At 37.4% G+C, this 20,950-nt stretch overlaps 1 protein-coding gene across 3 annotated transcripts in view; it reads left to right on the forward strand.

Annotated features, from left to right (window-relative positions):
* ENPP6 (ectonucleotide pyrophosphatase/phosphodiesterase 6) overlaps positions 1–20,950 on the forward strand; it is a 170,081-nt gene that overhangs the window by 123,474 nt on the left and 25,657 nt on the right. For all 3 annotated transcript variants that reach the window (XM_074228901.1, XM_074228899.1, XM_074228900.1), the window contains one exon: positions 2,205–2,342. In XM_074228901.1, coding sequence (XP_074085002.1) covers positions 2,205–2,342 — 138 coding nt within the window. The remainder of the gene's footprint in view (positions 1–2,204; positions 2,343–20,950) is intronic.

The raw sequence follows: 20,950 nt of genomic DNA on the forward strand, positions 1-20,950 counted from the left end.
TGAACACAATTCTCCAAAGTAGTTTGACTGAGACAAAGTTTTAGGCACACAATTTATCTACCTTCTTGTGGGCTACAGCATGAGCCAAGACAAAGATGGAAAAAAATGGGTTGACCCTTCCTTAGATTTTACTTTGGATGTAAGACCTTACCTTCTTTATATCCAATAAGATCATACCTCTGGCTACCAGCCTCTCTACCTTCAGCTACTCAAAACCATTACTTATCATAAAACACACTTTAAAACTTTAAAGACTATTGGCACCATCTTATGAACTTCATTTCAACAAGGAAAAAAGCCTCAAGCCTAGTAGCCAGAGATCACTATAAACCCAAAGAGTGCAAGGAAGATTTAACGACAAAGCAGATTTTCATAAATAAACCTCGATCCAAAACCAAATCAGACTTCCACACATAACAACTTACAAGTCCAAGAGCTTATGAAACAGAAGTTTATATTGCTTGTCTAGGAAAACTCAAGGACTGTATGCTGGAAATTTCCATTTTAGTTACAGAGGAATTTCTATTTAAATTGAAATCATTTGATAAAAACTGAAAAAATAAAACCCCTCGAGAGAATTTTACTAAATTTTGCAGTTTTCCAACAGAGATTTTTACATGAATCTATGCTATGAGTTCATTTGATTTCTTTCCTATTCTCCCCCATGGAGCAAGAACTCCATTCACAAATCTTATGACTACCTAGTTCAAAATTCTCTGGTCACCATTTTCCCATATGTGTTGTAGCCTCCCTAAAGTCAAGGAATTTCTTGCTTTTGTACCTGAATCACTAATATCTAGTGCAGGGTCTGGAACATAGTGGAAGTTTTACTAATTTAGATAATAGTCTTGATTATAATTAATAGTCTTGATAATAAATATATAATAAAATAATAAAAATATAAATTAATAAACTTTAAAAATAAAATAATAAAATTCAAAATAAGATAATAGTCAATAGTGAGAGTTTAATTAAAGACAATAAATATTTATTAAGCATCTAGTATATAGCAGTTATTGTGATAGACACTGAATAGTTTTGAGGGACACTGATATTCCTCCTGATTCTCTTCCTACCAATCTGACCACTCCTCAGTCTGTATCCTCATCCAGACAACCCTCTCACCATAGGTGTCTCACAGGGTTCCATTCTGGGCCCTCTTCTCCCTGCCCCCCATTCATTTCACTTGGTGATCTCCTCAGTTTCCATGGATTTAATTACCATCTCTATGTTGATGATTCTCAAATCACTCTACCCTGCCCCAACCTCTCTGCTCCCTGTTCTCCCAACATCACTTCCCCAACTACTATGCAGACATCTCAGCCTGGATTTTTGGTACACATTTTTAAACTCATTATTTTTGCCCTAAAGTCATTTTCATTCCTAAATTCCCCATCACTGTAAAGGGCAGTGGCATCTTCCCAGTCCTCAGGATCACAATCTGACTCATCCTTGCCTCCTTAATACTTGTCATCCCTTCATATCCAATCTGTTACTAAGACCTGCTAATGTAGCCTTTGCATCATCTCCCAAATAAAGCCCATTCTGTCTTCTGACACTGCTACCAGGCTGGTATAAGCCCTGAAATCTAGACTATCGCAATGATCTACTGGTGAATCTTCCTGCCTTGGGTCTCTTTTCTACTCCATTCAGCCACCAAAGTGATCTTTCTAAAGTTCAGATTAAACCATATTCCTCCCCTATCCCCTATTTGGTGTTCAAAGACCTTAACAACCTAGTCCTTTTCTAATAAACACAATTATAAATCAGAAAATATCACTTAAAATATTCAATTGTGTGGATGATATACATTTATATAGATCAAAGGAATGAATTAAGACAGGTCCTAGAGTATATTTATAGACACACACATACACACGCATTTATAGATACAATTAGGAAAGCATAGGTCACCTGCACCTTGATCCAAGGCAAGGAAACCTTTCCTACCCCTTGCCTTAGATTGTGACTTCCAAATGCACTTATGCTTCAGTTGAGGAGTAGTTGCTTCCTCAGTACCCCTGTACCTTCTGTGGACACTGATAGAAACAATTTTCTTATGTTCTTTACAAATGGTATCTTCTTTGTGAAATTAGACAGATTGTGATGATCCAGTGAAGATTACAATTGTCCATTTTAAGATCTCAATTGCTCATTAAAAATCAGGGACAATTTAAAACGTTATTCTTTGGTTTCCTTGGTAGGTAGCTAACAAACTGAAGCTTGTAGAACACATGACAGTCTACGAGAAAGAGGAAATTCCCACCAGGTTTCATTACAAGAAAGGCAAATTTGTGTCTCCTCTGACATTAGTGGCTGACGAAGGATGGTTCATCACTGAGGTAAAGTATGGGCAGTATACTAAGGATTAATAGTAAAAAATGTTCAGTACATTAAAAGTCTGTTGTTAATGACTAATATGGAAATATGTTTTGCATGATTGTATATATATTGCCTATTATCTTTTTAGGAAGAGAGAAGGGGGAGGAGGGAAAATTTAGAATTTAAATTTTTAAACAAAAATGTTAAAAATTGTCTCTACTTGTCATTGGAAAAAATAAAATCTATTTAAAAATAAATAAAATGTTTTCTACCCCTCCCAAAAAGTATGTGGTTATACTCCCCCTGCCGCCACATATCTTTTACCTGAATATAATACATTTTCAAATTTTCATTTTTAAAAAATGAAAGTGTGTATTTGATGATGCTATGTTGCCACAATGGCTCACCTGCTATTCAAGAAACAGTCCGTTTTACCATGAATTGATTTCTTTCTTTTTGGTTTTTGCAAGGCAATAGGGGTTAAATGACTTGCCTAAGGTCACACAGCTAGGTAATTAAGTATCTGAGGATGAATTTGAATTCAGGTCCTCCTGATTCCAGGGCTGGTGCTCTATACTTTGTACCACCTAGCTGACAAAATATATATTTTTTATAGTTAATGATATATTTTATTTGGACATAGCAACTCCCTTTTAACAAACATCCATACAAAATTCTTTGTAAAGTGTATTCCTGGTGACTGCTTAGAGCAAGGGGTCTTAATCTTTTTGCATGCCATAGACTCCTTTGGAAACCTGATGTAACAAAATTAAATTAAAATTAAAAATAAGTAACATAAATAATATAATAAATAAGATGCCTATAATTACAAAGGACTTTAACTGTATATGAAATGCAATTATAAAAAAAATTTCTCCCCCGGCTTAAAAATCACTGATCTAAACCAAAATTCCTTTTCCTGATTACCATTCTCCAGTATAATATCCTTCCATTAGTATGTATTTGATTATAAACAGAATTTGAAGGCTAAGGTAATAAATTACCTTTCATTTTGAGAGTAGGGTACTAACAATGACCACTGTATTTCACCACATTTTGTTGCTGATTTTACTTACAATGCTTATATTGTTCTTTTGGCTCTAATTCTTATTTTATTCTGCATCATTTCACATAGTCTTTCCCATGTTTCTCCAAATTCCTCATAGACATCATTCTTCATGGTACATTAATATTCTATTCCATTCATTACAGTAATTTCTTAAGTCATTCCAGTGTGAGGGAATATATTTTTTCCTAGCTTTTTTGTTCTCACAAATAATTCTACTAGTAACATTCTTGAACTAATGGTTATTTTCTTGTTATCATTAATCTTGGGGTACAATCCCAAGTATGGGCCCATAGGGTATGAATAACTTGGTACTTTTTCTTATCTAAGCCCCAACTTCATCTAGAAGAGTTATACTACTTCAGTGCTCTACCAGCAATGAATTTAATGTGTGTTCTCTTACACCAAGACCTTCAGTTTGAAGGTATGAGGTGACAACCACATCCCTGATTATTAATAATTTTGAACTCTTTGTTCAGGTAGTTACTGATAGTTTTAAATTATAATTTGACAAAAAAAAACACTTTGAATTGGGTGATCCAGGCTTACAGCAAAGTAGGGCAGCTAATTAAAAGAGGTTTGCCATTCATGTTTTTTGGTAGGTGACATCTTCCACCAAGGTCCCCATCCAAAACTTCATGGAAGGGAAGTGACCTTGACTTTTAGAGGGCTATGCAGGTAAGAGCAAAGTCACTTTAATGTGGAAAGTCACTTTAAAATGGAAAAGAAGCAAGGACAGTTCCAGGAACAGGCTATTTCTGTTGTCTGGAAACGTCTTACTACATGAGGGAGGCTTAACATTCAGGCTGACTACCAGGCTTATTTCTTTGTCCATGGTCATCTGTTAGGCAAATGAAAAATATAGGATGGCCCTCACTCCTCGATAATCCTCTGCTGTTTTTGAAGTGATAAATAAATGAATTAAAAGCCTCATGCCCCACAGTGCACAGTGGGCCTAGGGGCAGGAAGATTCATCTTCCCAAGTTCAAATCCAGTCTAAGAAATGTACTAGTTGTGTGACCCTGGACAACTCACTGAACCCAGTTTGCCTTAGTTTCCTCATCTGTAAAATGAACTGGAGAACAATGGCAAACCACTTGAGTCTCTGCCAAGAAAACCCCAAAAGGGGTAAAAAAGAGTCACACGTGACTAAATGAGAAGCACTTGAAACACGCAAAGAGCTCTGTGTGTGAAGCAGAGGGGATCCAAATAGCAGGATAAAGTTGTCTCTGTCCTCAAAGAACTCAATTGCAAAAGGGAAAAACAACACATAAAGGAAGTGTAGGGAAAATGAAAAGGTCTGGTGATCCTGAGGGACCTGAGACAAAGCAGATAGTAATGAATCTTCTTTAGTGTTATGGTAGGAGAATGGTTGAACAGGGAACTGCCCTTTGTATACCCAAGCTGTCTTCTCCCCTGAAAAGCCCTTAGATTGTAAACTCCTTGAGGACAGGAACTGCCTTTTGCCTTTCTTTGTATCTAGTGTTTGGTATATGGTAGGAGCCTAATAAATGCTTATTGACTGACTGACTTTGACAACCTGCAGTGTCCTCAGAGATTAGAACTAAAGGCCACATAGACATTTATTATAAAAGGTGAGAGTTGTGAGTGTTTCACTGACTGAGAGCTGAGCATTCCCAGAATCACCTAAGTCAAAGTTTGAGGGGGGGCCTTTTGAGAGCATTGAACCCCACCCCTTATTTTAAAGATAAGAAAATGCAGAAATTGGGAATCGATTTGTCTAAAGTACTAAGTGAAAGTATCTAGGGCTAAAGCCAAAAGCTCATTCTAAGTCTTACATGATTAGAAAAATAAGCTGTATTTTACAACATCCTAGAAACTAAAACCTGAAAGAGAACTCAGAGACTGAACTTGACCAGGAATCTCTATAACTAAATCTCTGACAAATGGCCTACCACACAAACTCTGCATTTATATTGATTTATATTGGAGAGCTGCAGTGAGGAAGATATCAACGTCAACATCTTTCCCAATCCTGACTCTGTCGTTCTATATCTTACCTATCCCACTAGAAGTGTGTCTTCTTAAAATTTGATAGACTTTTGTCAGAGTCATTTATAAAAATGTTAACCAGACCAGGGCCAAGCACAGATCCTTGGTGCACTCACTAGAGACCTACCTCAAGTTCACTCTAAATCATGGGTATGGATAAAGTATGAATTGAGGACACTGGCCCTTTTTCTGGTAAGAGTCATTTTACCTATGGGCTTTTTATGTGGGTCTGTCTGCACATTGAATACAAATGACTGTTCTTTACTAAAGAGGCAGATAGATGTTATAGTGGTTAGATCACTGGACCTGGAGTCAGGAAGACCTGAGGCCAAATTCAGTTTCAGATACTTACTAGCTGTGGATTAGTCACCTCTGCTGCCTCAGTTTCCTCACTTAACAATAAAAGAAATAGTAATAGTACTTACCTCACAAGAGTTGTAAGGCTCAAATGATATGATATTTATAAAGTGCATAGCAGAGTGTCTGATTTATAATAATAAATATTTATATCTCTCCCTGCCCTATCCTAGCTGTGAAGGTGGGGAGAAGGCTGACACATGCCAAGGACCAAGCCCACACCAGAGAGAGGAAGAACAATCCCTGACTTGAGGGCTGGGGTACAACTCTGGAGTCAAACAAGATAAAACAAAAGGAAGCCTAGGCCAGTTCCAGGACTTCTTCAGAGTAACTGGAAAACCTAGGGCAGCTGAAGGGATGGGGCAGCTAGGTGGAGCAGTGGATAGAGCACTGGTCTTGGAGTCAGGAGGACAGGAGTTTGAATTCGACCTCAGACACTTGCCACTTATTACCTTGGGTAAGTCACTTAACCCTTCTTGTTCTCACATTTGGGACCATCTCCAGTCATCCTGCTTCATACCTGGCCACAGGACCCAGATGACTCTGGAGGAGAAAGTGAGGCTTGTGACTTACTTTGCACAGCACCCCCTCACTCAAATCTTATTCGTATGCTTGTCATAGCATCACCTCCCTGACATTAGGGTCTTCTTCAAAAATGAAGGACATTCTTATTGGTTGAAGGGATTCAGGACCTGATTGTTGCCAGAGTTGGGACAAGTCCTTTGATCAGTAAAGAACCTACCAAACAGATTGGGTTCCTTCTTTGAAAGTCAATGGACATTGTGAAATATCCAGGTCCAAATGTTGAATTTGAACTCAGAGCTTGCTGACTCCCAGACTGATTATCTGTTCCCTTAGAGACCTGTAGCACACCCCAATGCAGCCTAAACCAGACTAAAATATAATTGAGAAATATTTAATAAAATAAATATGCAATCAAATTGAGATGATATTGATATATAGTTTTCTAAGTTGGTATGCAGCTCACAGGGATCTTTAAAATATAGGGTAAGTGGTCATCGCTATACCACCTTAATTAGGAGGCAGCATTTGTCTGACTCACCTTGTCTTCTCAAAATTCTGATTTTTCTAAGATGGCTGCTTATGCCCCTGAGCCCAGATCAGTTCTACCATGTCCCCACTTGGCCTGGTACCACCAGGTTACCAAGTCAGGGACCCTGAACAGGAATGAAGTTTGGTAAATGTGCCCAGGATAGATGCAATTTTTTAAGCTAGAAGACATTTTTACAGGACTAACAGGCTTCAGAATCCATTTTGAGGCTGTTTAAAGAACTATTATTGGTATGTGAAAATAATGACTAAGGAAATTTGTTGGCTTTTTTAAGTGAATATTTTTTTAAAAATTCTATTCTGGATTTAATGAGAAAGAAAAAGAGAAAAAGAAAATCAAAACATTTCTATATTGTTTCTTTTTATATTTTTAAAAGACTGCAATCTCCTGAGTATTCTACACATCAGAGAGGGAGAAAATTATGTGCTTTAAGCTAATAAAATCCTAAAATCCAAAAGAACAAATATAGCTGCAAATAGAGGTGAATGGAAGAAACACCAAGCTTGGAGTCAGGAGGACCTGGGTTTCCTGGCCTACCAACGATTTCTTAGTAGTGGGAGCTTGGTCAAATCCTTTCCTAACTCTGGACTTCATCTGTAAAATGGGGGAGGAGGTAGGCTAGATGAGTTCTAAGGTGACTTCCAGCTCCAAATGCATGATGCTATGAATCAAAGGACGTGGGCCTCATTGTCCTCATATGGAAAAACTGGACTAATGATTCCTTCCAGTTCTAGACTGATGGCCATATGAGTTCCCTTGGCCTTGGCTTCCTTATCTATAAGTTGCAGTTATTGAACCTGATGATTTGTAAGGTCTCTTCTTGTTTGAAATCCTGTAATCACATAGGTTAGCAGAGATAAACTGTGCATGCTCAATAAATCCCTCCTTTCTCCCTCTCTCTTCATTGCCCCCTTCTCCAAGGAAGTGGAATGAGAAGAAATGAGGGCAGGGGAAAAATCCTGATGGGTTTTACTCATAAAAGTCATAACTACATTACACAGTGGTTTTTAATGTAGCTGAAAGTCCACACAAAAGATAAACATGAAAAACATTTTAAGTAAGCTTCAAACTTAAAAAAAAATAACCTCAGTAATTATTGATAATTACTTGAGTAGACACTGTTATTTTCATCTGTCTTTTAGACTCTTTCCTTTTCTGATGGTTTTTCCTGATTATGTGGGAATTCTTTTGTTTCCTCATCCATAAATGTTTTATTTCCATTATTAGGGGCTAGTAAGGGAAACTATGCCTTGAGATTCTACTTTAATGAACTATTGAGATTTTATTTATTTTTCTGCTAAAAATCTCAAGAAAGAGACCTTGAACACACTGTCTTTCCTTATTGGCTCAGACATTTTCTTTGAAGTCTCTAGTGTTTATTATAGTTTCTTGGCTGCCTAGAATTGAAAACTCTCTCTTATATCCCTGGTCGCTGCTCTGTGCCAGGGCTATTAATCTCTCACATTCCTGTTTGCAAAATCAGCCCACAAATGGAAAAAGAATATTGCATATTGCTACTTAACTGACATGCCAACCCATGTGATGAAGCTCCTTTGTTGGGCTGTACCTCACATCTGCACCATAGCTAAACTCTGCCTCTTCAATGCAGTCTCTCTGGCCTTCCATTAGTCAAGCAATCACAGTGAGCCACGATTGCTTCCTGCCTTTGACATGATTAGAAAAACAGCTGAGTCAGTGACAGCTGATAGTGGTTTGCTTGGGGCCAACTGTTGAAATCCCACAATTCTAGCCTGTTTCCCCACTCTTTCTTTCCCCAACACCTCCCAGCCTCACAAACCTTTAGCATTTGGTTCCCTTTGTGCTATTTTTGATGAAACCAGGACAACTTTCATAAAGGAGATCATAATGGAAACAGTTGAATTCCTCATCAGGAATAATTGAAAATGACAAGTCGGTCATTCTGGCCCCCATAATCTGTAGCTGTTTTCTTCTTCCATCTCTCTGAGCTCCATTAATAAAATAGTTTCAGAAAGGGAAGCAGGTTTTCATTTGTCATAGGAAGTTTGTAGCTACCCAGGGCTCTGGCTGATAGTAAATGGATCTAGATCTGAATCTCAGATCTGCCACTTTGACAGAATTCCAGCAAGAGAAACAGAAGGGACTTTTTTACATGTCATCTTGTATAATACTTTTATTTTACAGATGAAAAACTGAGGCCCTGAGAGGTTAAGGGACTAAGATGAAGGAGCAAATAACTCAGGCAGATTTTGAACCCTGGTCCCCTGGCTGCAAATTCTGGATTTGACTGGAAGACATTAAAGTTTTATGAAAGACCAGTCTCTCCCTTATGGATTTTTTCATGACTTTGTCTGGATGACTCCTTTAACTCTCCCATCTAATAGTTAGTTGCTTGTATACATATACATATATATGTATATGTATGTATGTATGTATATGTATGTGTGTATGTATGTATTGTATTGTCAGTTCCTTGAGAACAGAACTATTATATGCCTATAGGTCCTAATTTAGGTTTTGTCCATAGTAAGTAATGTCAAATTGCATTGAAATTCTGAGGACTTCCTTGTTGGGTCACTGGATTAATTTTCTGAATCATTAAAAATAGCTACCAACTTGATAGTCTGACCATGTTACCCTCCCTGCACCTCAATAATTTTCATATTACTCTCCCCACCACTCAAAAATCTTTACTGGTTCCCTATTACCATTAAGGTTAAAATGCAACATTTTAATCTTGATTTTTTAAAAAAAAAAAAAGCCTTTTACAATCTGGCTCCTTTTCAGTCTTATTTCATTATACTCCACTGCATGAACTCACTCCTCTTTCTCTTCTTTTCCATTTGTATTGTCATGAAAATAAATTTGGACCTCCATAGCAGCCTGGCCTGCTAGCCATTGGGCATATTCAACATTTCATCTTTGGACTTTGAACCTTGGCAAAGGTTGTCCCCCAAGTATGGAATGCTCTCCTGCTTCACCTCTGCCTGGTTTTCTTCCAAGCCCTAGCTCAGGTACTATTTCCTACACGAGACCTTTTGTTGTTTTCCACAATCATTAGTGTTCTCTGCTCTTTAAAAGCCCACTTTGTATCACCAATCTCTCTGTACTCTGAATGTGCTTGCAGATAGGAATGAAGCTCTTTGGGGAGTAAGGATTAATAATTTTTTAATTAGATTTATGAACTGAAAAATTTGAAGGAAATGGGACTGTCACACTAGAATTTTCCAAGAGAAGTTTTTAAAATTTTTCTTTTGAAGAAAAAATTTATTTTGAAAGGTAACAGGATAGCTGAAATGTCAAGTTAAATTCTGGGTACTTGGGCACCAACCCAAAATAAAGGAGGAAAAGAAAATCTAAGCAAAAAGGAAGTCTGCTCTGTTCTGGTGGTGGTTCCCACAAGTCCTGTGAACATCTAGGTGAACATATTGCAGAAATTAAGATGAAGTAGGTGGACTGGATGATCTATAGCTCTAATTCTTATTTCATGAGAGCAATCCACTTTTTCAGTGGAAGTTCTGTATAGACAACTGCAGAGAGGACTTATGGCCCTATTGGTGCCCTCTGACAGAAGAGAGGCAAGAAGATAATTTCTTTAAGTCATTAAGATAGTGCTTCCAAACAGTCACCCCAGATCAACATCTCTCAGCCCCACTTCCCCAGTAGCAGCCAGTCTTTCTTCAGGTTAAAAACCTTCTGGGGGTCACTTGTTTCCTCTTCCTTCCCTCTAGGGTTATAATCTAGGTGAGCTCTCTATACTCCAACTTCCCTACTCTACCCTCTCCCTTCAAGCATCAGATATAAAACTTGCTCCTTATGGCTCTGGACACTACACATCAGAAGTCTTCCACTCTGATTCTTAATATCTCATAAATTTCTGAATCACAGTCTAGAGTTCTGCTCTCCCTGACTTAACTCACTTACTTTTTTTTCCTAGTCAAGAGGTTAGAGTCCTGGGTTTGAAATCAGGAAAACTCATGTTCATGAGTTTCAAAAAAAAGCAACTCCCCCCCCTCAAAAAAAAAAACCTCTGTTTGCCTCAGTTTCCTCATTTGTAAAAATGAGCTGGAGAAGGAAGTGGCAAACTTTTGGCAGTATTTGGCAGTATTTCTGCCAAGAAAATCCCAGATGGGATCACAAAGCATTGTATACAACTGAACAATAACAATACCTCTTAACAAAAATAATAATAGTAGTAGTAGTAATAATAATAACTAGCCTTATTTGCAACTTTAAAGTTTGCAAGGTACTTTATGGATAACTCATTTGATCTTCACAATCCTGTGAAGACGATGCCATTATTATTCCCATTTTAGAGATGTGGAGACTAAGATACAGAGATGTTAAGTAAGTACACAGCTAGTAAGTATCAGAGATAAGATCCAAACTTGGGTCTATATTACCTGGCTGCCAGTTTCCTACATACAAATCATTTGCTGTAAGCTTGCTTGCCTGACATATAGCCCTTTTTTGCTCTTTGTCATCTCTCATCTTTGCACATAGTAGGTACTTAATGCTTATTAGTTGATTAATTATCAATCTTCATTTTCAGTTCCAGGAATACTGAAAATATGGACCTTTTTTTTTACTTTAATCAAATGCTATCCAGGCTGATTTCTTCCTCCTACTCTGTTCTGGGCCCGGCTCATTTTCTATCTGCCAGTCCATATGTGTACTAATGTATTACTTATCGGACTGTAAACCTAACTTGTTTTAGATGGTTTGGAGATTTAGGGAATTTCACAGATTGGTCAGTAAAAAAAGATAAATTTTAATTCACAAAAAAAAGGTATCAGGTTGAATTCTAAACACCCAAATATAGTCATAGGATCATAGATCCAGAGAGAGAAAAGGATCTCAGAGGCCATTTAGTTCAACATCTTCTTTTTAAAGATGAGGAAAATGTGGCCCAGGGATGTTTAATAATTTACTCAAAGTCATAAATATCAGGGATAGGATTTGAACACATCATCAGATTCCAGAATTAGTCTTCTTTCCCATATGCCATCCTACAGGTAGAGGTAGGCAAAGAAAGAAGGACTCAAGACAAAAATTTATTCAAATCTCACTAATAGGGGCAGCTAGGTAGTGTAGTGGATAAAGTACTGGCCTTGGAGTCAGGAGTACCTGGGTTCAAATCCGGTCTCAGACACTTAATTACCTAGCTGTGTGGCCTTGGGCAAGCCACTTAACGCCATTTGCCTTGCAAAAACCTAAAAAAGAAATCTCACTCATAGTAGAGAGGTCTCACCAGGTTCCAACTTTGATGGGAACCCAAAAAAGAAGACCACCCATGACCCAGGAAGGGCTACCATCCAATCCTGGCAACGAGTTAATTTAAGTCTCTCATCATTTACTTTTAGTTCAGTATGAGAATGTTTGGATTCCATGTCCTGCTCTCCAAGGCAGCTCAAAGCTCAAGAGGGGTCAAGTGCTATCAATGAGACAGGATGGGTCTCATGATTCTCAAGACTCTCACTATATCACATAGCAAAAATTTCTACATGTGGAGAGTTCCAGAAAAAGACACAACAAAGATGTGAAGTAGCAGGAGGGGACATATCTGTCTTTATGGTTAAACCAATCTTTGAATGACAATGACAATTTTTAAAATATGTTTTATTTGGTTTGGGGTTTTTTTAGTCACAGATTACTCTGGCAGTCTAGTTAAGTTTAAGAATAATATTTTTAGATATAGAAAATAAAAAACACAGGATTACAAAGAAAACCACTGATATGGAAATATAGTTGTCAAAAATAAGTTGTGTTTTTTTTCCAAAAAGTTCATAGGTCTCTGGTAATGAACCTTTATCCTATAGTATTCCATAACTTGGTACAGTCAGAAAAGAACCATTCACAACTAGGAACACTTGGAAAACCTCATGGGCTCTGGGTATGATATTCTCCATGACAATGGACCAGAAGATTTTTTAAAAAATTATCTCTAGGGTTGCATCATTTAAGGGAATATTGGATATATATATAATATATATTAATATATTATACATATATATACATACATATCTATATAGATATAGATATAGATATAGATATAGATATATCTGGGAAGCACTTTGAAGAGAACTTTCTTAAGTCAACAAAGTCAACAATGTTTGGGAAGAGGGAGAGTATATGGTTAAGAAACAATCAGTACCCCAATCTAATATTTTTCTCTACTGCCCAGTCAATTCTGTGACCAAAAAAGATGTGGCCACTTCTGAATTCACACCTGTTTTTTCTCAAAATTTCATCAAGGATGCCTTCAACGTGTGCTTAGACAATTTTATAGAATTAAGAAAGATATATGGGTCAGTAGTTGCTAAATGTCCCCCAATTCTATTCTTCTGCTAATAATGTCACCCAGGATCTTCTCGATTCTGTGGGGAGTATGTCTTTTTAGTCATACCTTGAAAAACTCAATAGTCAAGTGTCTTTATACTTTTGTCACCCTCAGTGTAGATTTGCTCTGTGTATTTGGTTAGATCTAACTAGCTGGTTCTTTCTTTATGTCTCTTCTAGGTAGGGAGATCAAGTAGTCAAGTGAGATCAGGAAATTTGTAGGATCCTTTTATAGACCTTGTTGTGTTGGCTATTTAACAAACTATTTAGCAGTCAAAATTTTCTAAGAAATATTGATATTAAAAATCAGTGTCTTTCAATATTTCCTTTTTTTTTCAACCAGCATCGTATATACAGTGAGAGGGTGGCAGGTGAGGCAGAACTGAGCCTCACCTCGGGTTGCAGAAAGTTAGGTGTGTACAACTGACACATAAATTAACAGCACATTTAAAGATTAGGTTGAAACTAGTAATTGTAAGCAATAACTTCCTCCAAAGTAAATTAATTATCACAACAAGGAGACCAAAAGAGTCCAGAAAGTTCCTTAGTTAGCAAACGTTTAACTTACCTGTCAAATATACTTAGGGTACTGCCAAAAGCAACAGCACAATAGAATGTAAACTCATTTATAAAATCTTATGAAGAAGGATGATGATTATGAACAGTATCAGCTCATAAAGCCAAGTGAAGCAGCATAGAATATAGCCAATTTAAAGAAAACTTGGCAAGATATCCACCCAAGTAAAATCATCCCAAAGGCATTCAAGGTTAAAAATGAAAGGCAGACTACAAACAGAAGGAAATGGAGAAGAATTACAAAAGCTGCTTTAATAAACTGTTTTCTCCATCCAGGAGAACACATATCACAGATGAACTCAAACATCACAGTCCCAGATGAGCATACATAGGAGGTAAAAATTGTGACTGAGATGAGAAAAGCAGCTGTATTGGAGCAAATGTATATAGAGGAGACCTAAACTGGAAGCAATATGACTATGAGGTCATTGAGAAACTGTCTGATGGACAAGGTATCTGAAGGAAGAAAAGCTATCTAGGAAAGACAAACACATCTTATACCTTGTTAATGCTACAAAAGGGACAGCTCAGTGGTGCAAAGTTCAAATAGATCCTCATATACTTAGACTTGAGACCCTGGGTAAGAAATGATAACTCCAGTATCTTTATCAAGAAAACTCTAAATAGGCATGAAGAGTCGAACATGCTTGAAATGACTGGACAAATGACTGAACGATAACACAAAAAGGTGGTCAAGAGAAAGAAAATCGGGGACATCTGATCTATATGGATACCTTCTCATTAATTGTTGAGTCATCTATCCAGGAATATTTCATGAGGATATTAGTGGGAAACAAGCAGGATTCTCCAAGGAATATACAGCAATGAACTACATCTTTACTATTTATAATGTTCATACTTCATAAAGAAGACCATGACATCAGGGAGGTGATGCCATGAAAAAACATGAATTGGATTTAAGGGAGGGGGGCTATGCTAAGTCACCAGCCTCACTTTCTCCTCCAGAGTCATATGGGTCCAATGGCCAGATAAGAATCAGCATGACTGGAGATGGTCCCGGATGCGAGGCAGTCAGGGTTAAGTGACTTAACCAAGGTCACAGGGTTAAGTGACTTGCCCAAGGCCAGCTAGTTAATGCCAAGTATCTGAGGCCCAATTCGAACTTCTGTCCTCCTAACTCTAAGACCTGTGTTCTATCCTAGCTACCCTATTTACTATTTATCAGCTATACTGAAAAATACAGAAGGTATAAGCTACCAGTATTCTTTAAGTTTATTAATAATGAAAAACAACAACCACTTTTGTCTTGGTAGAACAAAACACTTTTTAACAGACAAAGCAAAGTACAAAGTGTCTTCCCATCCATATGTTAATCTCATCCAAGTTTCCTAGGAAAATATAACAACAGAAATGACACTGCCAAATGATAATGAAAACCTGGCAAGACATAATAAAACAGAGATCTGTATTGCCAACAAAGGTGTTTGCCACAAAATTCAAATTAAGGATTCCCAGTGAAGGGTGAGTACTTTCTGAGTCTCCTTTTGGTGGATGATATTGTGTTAATACCATCAAGTCCTGAAACATTGTAGATTCCAATAGAAAAGATCTGAAATCACCTAAGAAAGTTTGACCTGTTTATGCGAGAAAGGCCATATAAAGTCTATTATTCAGATTTCAATATGCATCTGAATGGACACCCTGTAGAGTTTGTCTAAAAGTAGATATATTTATATATGGGATATTCCGCACAGTAGGATAACATGCTAGGCTTCAAATTGGCTAGAAGGAGAAAAATCTGGATTGACGTCAGGAAATTGAAAAACTGTTTTACTGACCCCAAGCTTACCATGAAAGCAGAGACTCATCTTTTCCATAATAATATTTTATTATTATTGTTATATGGCAGCAAATGATGGAATACAACTGCATCCAAAGAAAGAAAAAAGATAGACACAAAGCAATGGCAAGGCCTGTGGTGGGTTTGAATAGGCCCCAGCAAATAAAAAATAAGGAATTCTGAAGGAGAAAAGGAGTTAATGAATTATATGATAGGAAGATAAGACAGACAAAAGATCTCACTAGTTATGCAATCTAAGAGAACATGAGGAAGACTTTTAGGATGTTGGGTATATGTTCTGTTGCAAACTTTTAGGAGAACACTCACAAGAGTGGAACAGGATGGGTAAGCATGGACAACTCTACATCATTGGAGGGGCCTTTGGAATAGATCAGATCTTTGAGTATTGGTGAGTTTTCCTCCTCTCTTCATTCCAATCTGGTGTTGATAGTGTCCATTGCTTTAGTCACTGATCTAACTGGATATAATCGATTCTGAAATTATCCCCATGTCATTAACTATCCACTCTCTGCCCATCAAGCTATAGTTTCCTTTTTTATGTTGTCTCTAGTGCCTTTCAACCCACTCCTTGACAGATCTTGTCATGCACAATTGTGAGGCTCCTGAGAAATTAATCTACAATCTCATTTTCATTTCTCTATCCCAAACATACCTTTTTCAACATCTGGGAGGCACAATCCTCCTCCCTCCTCACCACCACCACCTTAGTCTTAGGGGGAAAGGAAGGGGATTAGGTTCACAGTTTGTCTCAGTTCTGAAAGAGGTCCAAATTCCAGGTCCAAATTCATAACCTTCTCAAGACTTGACCCTGGCTTCTCAGGGCCTTCATTATGACCATGCCTGCAATCTTGACTCCTGGATCACCAGGACACAAATTCCCAGTCCTTTGTAGATCACTTCCAGTACAATTATCCCTCTCACAACATGGGGGTTATGGAGAGGCATCCCATTTATTTGGAAAATCTATGTAAAAAATTGTGATCCTCCTTTATACCAGAGAAGGAGTCTGAATTATTGTGGTATTTAAAAATAAAATATGTTGATATTATATAATACTTCACATATATTTTATTCATTTATGAATTTCTAAACTTTTTCATCTGCTGGCATTTGCATATCATCTGCAGCATCCTCAAAATTCCCCCCAAATTCCCACTTAATTTCTTATGCAGATCTGCAATATAGCAAATGCAATGTGAAAGGGATAGTTGTACTTAAGTGAGGACAGACATTATCAAATAGAAACTAATAATGCTCCCAGACTCACTTCTCAAAGTTGGGGTGAAAAAAAAGGAAAGCAGGGGGAAAAACAAGAACCAGTTCAGTTCATGGCATATGTAGATTCAACAGATAGGAGTTAATAAAAAATGGTACAGCTGAAAAGATGACAGAGAGACAGTTTGGTCTCACCATTTTAAAAGATTCAGGCAGCCAGTGAAGGAAGTTATTCATGTGGAAAGAGATGCAACAAACTCCATGTTTGAATTAGACATAGCTAGACCAGCCTGGGGTTACATGTGTGTGACCTTAGCAAGTCATTTGAACTCTGACCTCAATTTCCCAATTATCTGTAAAATGAGAAATTTGATCTAAATTTCTTCAGAGAACACTGTCAGTTCTAAATGTATATTCCATTTCTCCCAAACAATTGAAAATTGGAAATTAGCATTGAAAGACATTTCAATAATTGCAAGGAAGAAGGGTACAACAAGAAAGTCAAGCCAAAACAACACAGTCCAAGTTCCAAATAACCAGTATAAAGGAACTGTAAGAGTTTGAAGGAAGGAGAGAGGACCAAGAACTAAGTTGGTCAGTATCTCAAAAATGAAAGGAATCTCAGATGTCTCTATTAAACCCACATTGAAAAAAATCCCTCTATAACATACCAAAATGGTCAATCAGACTCTGTATAAGTTACCAGTGATGGGGAGCTCACTCCCTAACAAGTCAACCCATTTCACTTTTAAACAGTTCTAGTTTCTAGAAAAGATTTTCATGAAATGAAGTCTGAATCTGCCTTTCTGTTCCTTCCACCCATTGTTCCTACTTCTGCCTTTTGGGGTCTCTTCTGCTCTATTACCTTCAAATCCTTGAAAATGGAGACTTCCTGGGGGGATATTTTGGGGTAGGAAGAGAGGACAATACTTAGACAAAAGAAAGGAGAAGTTTGATGGTCTAGACGCATCTTGGTTCCTCCTGGAAGGAGACATGAGTATATGAATACATTTCCTAGAACTAGTTGTCCATAATGGTGCCTTATTAAGAGGAACAATTTCCTTTTCCTCTGTGTGTTCTGTGCCAGAGAAGATTCACATGCTGCACATGTCAAAGCTACCCAACAATCCCAGGAAATCTGAAACCTAAGTTTACTGCAGAAGGTAGAATGTGGGTCATTCCATCAGTTGCTGCCTCCATAGGAGTCTCTCTGTCTTTCTCTCTCTGCTACAGCAGCCATCTGCTGATTTATGCAGAGAGGAACATCAAAGGAATGTTAAGGGTGAGAAAAACAAGTGCTAATAGATTCCAAAAATGCAGTAGTCAGGAGTGAGTAAATGCCTGGAGAGCCGGCTGATTCCACAGCCCCTGGGGGAAGGGAAGAGGGGTGCCAACCTGAAGAAAGACCAAGAGAGAGCTTCTGGGACAAGGTTTATCCATGCCTTCTCCATCTAACTTTGAACTGGATGCTCTTCATTGTAGGTATTCCCTTTGCTAGGTTTATCAGTGTTGCCTACCATCCTGGACTACCTATCCTGACCTAATAAATAGTGAGACTTTTTCTAATTCAGGTGTTCTTAACCATTTTTGGGTCTTGAATCCCTTTGGTGTCTGATAAAAAGTTATGAACCTCTTTTTAGAATAATTTTAAATGCATAAAATAAAATACACAGGATTACAAAGTAAACCAATTATATTAAAATGTAATTTTCAAAATATCATTTAAAAATAAGCTCACAGATTCCAGATTAAGTACATATATCATCTCCTCCACATAATGTAAGCTCCTTGAGAAGACCACTTTATATTCCCAGGGCATAGCATAAAATAGCTACTCAAAATATGCTCATTAATTGCTTGATCTATCAATATAGGAAAAGGTACAGGATCCAGGTTCAAGTTATGGCTTTACTATTTACTGTTCACTTATGTGATACTAAGCAAATCACTTCTCTGTGTTCTTCAGTTTCCTTGTCTATAAAAAAAAATGAGGAGGTGAACTAGGGAAACAGTAAGGTCCCTTCAAGGTTTGTATATAAAATCTAATGATTGCATAGAGAATGCAAAAGCACCCAGCTTGTCTATTGATAATTCTTCATTGCATGATCAGTTCAACCAGCTTATTTCTGGCTAAAAGTCTATTCTCTTTTTTTTAATTTTAGAAAGATTTTATTCATTTTGAGTTTTACAATTTCTCCCCAATCTTGCTGCCCTCCCCCCCACCCCCCACAGAAGGCAGTTTGTTAGTCTTTACATCATTCCCATAGTATGCATTGATTTAAGTTGAATATGATGAGAGAGAAATCATATCCTTAGGGAAGAAACATATAGTATGTGATATGGCAGAATTTCATAAGATAACATTTTTTAAAAGTCTATTCTTAAATCTAAGGACAGATCCTTGAAACCACAACACATTTACAAAGTAGCCAAAAAATGTGGGCAGAAAAAAAGGTAAAAGGGAATAGTTTACAAATTAGCTTGTGTTGTAGTTCTGTTGTTTCAGCCATATCCAACTCTCATGACTCCATTTGAGGTTTTCTTGGCAAAGATACTAGAGTGAAGTGCCATTTCCTTCTTCAGCTCCTATGACAAATGAGGAAACTGAGGCAAATGGGGTGATTTGTCCAGGGTCACAAAGCTAATAAGTGTTTGAGGCCAGATTTGAACCCAGGGAAATGAATCATTGTGACTCCAAGTCCAGGGCTCTACCATTGTGCCACAAAGCTGCCCATCATATAATCTATCAATATAATCTCTCATGGGAAACAAATTGTTTTCTTTTTCTTTTTTAATCTTTTTTAAGGGAAGGCTCATTGGACAAGGGGAAGGGAGAGGAATATGTTAGAAAATGAATCATTAGTTTCCTCTTTAATTTGGTTCCTATAAACTGGCATGGGATCATAAATCTAGAACCTAAAGAAGCCTCATACACAATCTCATTGTACAGATAATGAAACTGTAGCCTAAGGGAGTTAAGTGCCTTCTCCAAGGTCACACAAGTAGTAGAGTTAGAGGAATTCCTCTGGCTCCAGAGCTGCTTCTTTTTCTATTATACCTTACTATGAGATTTTTAATTTCCCCCCATACTTGTGCCAGCCTACACACCTATACTCCTATACATATGAATTCCTTCACTAAATGAACTGCTTTGCTAATAGAGACCTCTTTCATTGATTTGACAATAAATTCCAGTCCAAGCCCCACTCACTTATTTGGTTATGATGATTCAGAGTGAGTGTGAATAGCAATTGCTTCTGTTCTGGCCAAAAACTTAGAAACTTTTCCCCTTCCAGATTGATTTTTTTCTTTGTGATGGCAAACTAGGCCATCTTTTGTCTCAATTCTTAACTCAGTTCTTAATCTTTGAATGGGTATTGCCTCAGACAATCTGATACCTGGGAAAGACCGAAGTTTAAAAGAGTCAAGGTCTACCACTGCATGTGGGGCCATCTCCAGTCCTCTTATGTTTTGCTGCTGGACTCTGAAGACTGGAAAGACTTTGCACAGCCCCACTCACTCAAATTCAATTCACTTGCAAGTCAAGATATCATCCTCCTGATATCATTGGTCTTCTTCCAAAATTAAAGACGAACAACACCAATAACAAAAGAAATAGGAGCCTCTAAACAGTACATAAGGAGCTTTGTTACTGCATATTGATTTAGAAAACTATATATATTAACATGATCTCTGCTCTATTGTAATTTTATTTACTTTGTTACATATTTTCCAATTATATTTTAATCTGATTCAGGCTACACTGGGTCCTGTTGGCTGTTTATTTGACACTTCTGCTTTAGAAAGTTCTGTGAGTCAAATCTGGAAGCTCCTCTTTCCAACCTGATGAAGTATATGATGTGTGATTTTTTGGGAGTCTCTAACCAGAACTGAGTTCCTTTAGGTATATTTATCTTTGACCCTTCTTCCATTGTCTTACCAATTTTAGAGAAAGTAAAAGTACAACACATATAGTATCACTACAACCCAGTCAACCATGGCATCATCTTTATAGAAGCAGGGATAGGATGGCTAGATTCTTTTCCAGTCCTATTTTTATGGTTTTCCATCCTCTCTATGATGTATTTCCCTAAGGACACTGCCATCTTCCTAGTCACCCAGGCCTTCAACCCAGAGTCATCCTCAATTCTTCCTCCTTGCTTAGTTGCCAAATCTTGTTCTCTACCTT

This window comes from Macrotis lagotis, chromosome 3 (assembly GCF_037893015.1).
Source record: "Macrotis lagotis isolate mMagLag1 chromosome 3, bilby.v1.9.chrom.fasta, whole genome shotgun sequence".
In the NCBI taxonomy this organism is placed as follows: domain Eukaryota; kingdom Metazoa; phylum Chordata; class Mammalia; order Peramelemorphia; family Peramelidae; genus Macrotis; species Macrotis lagotis.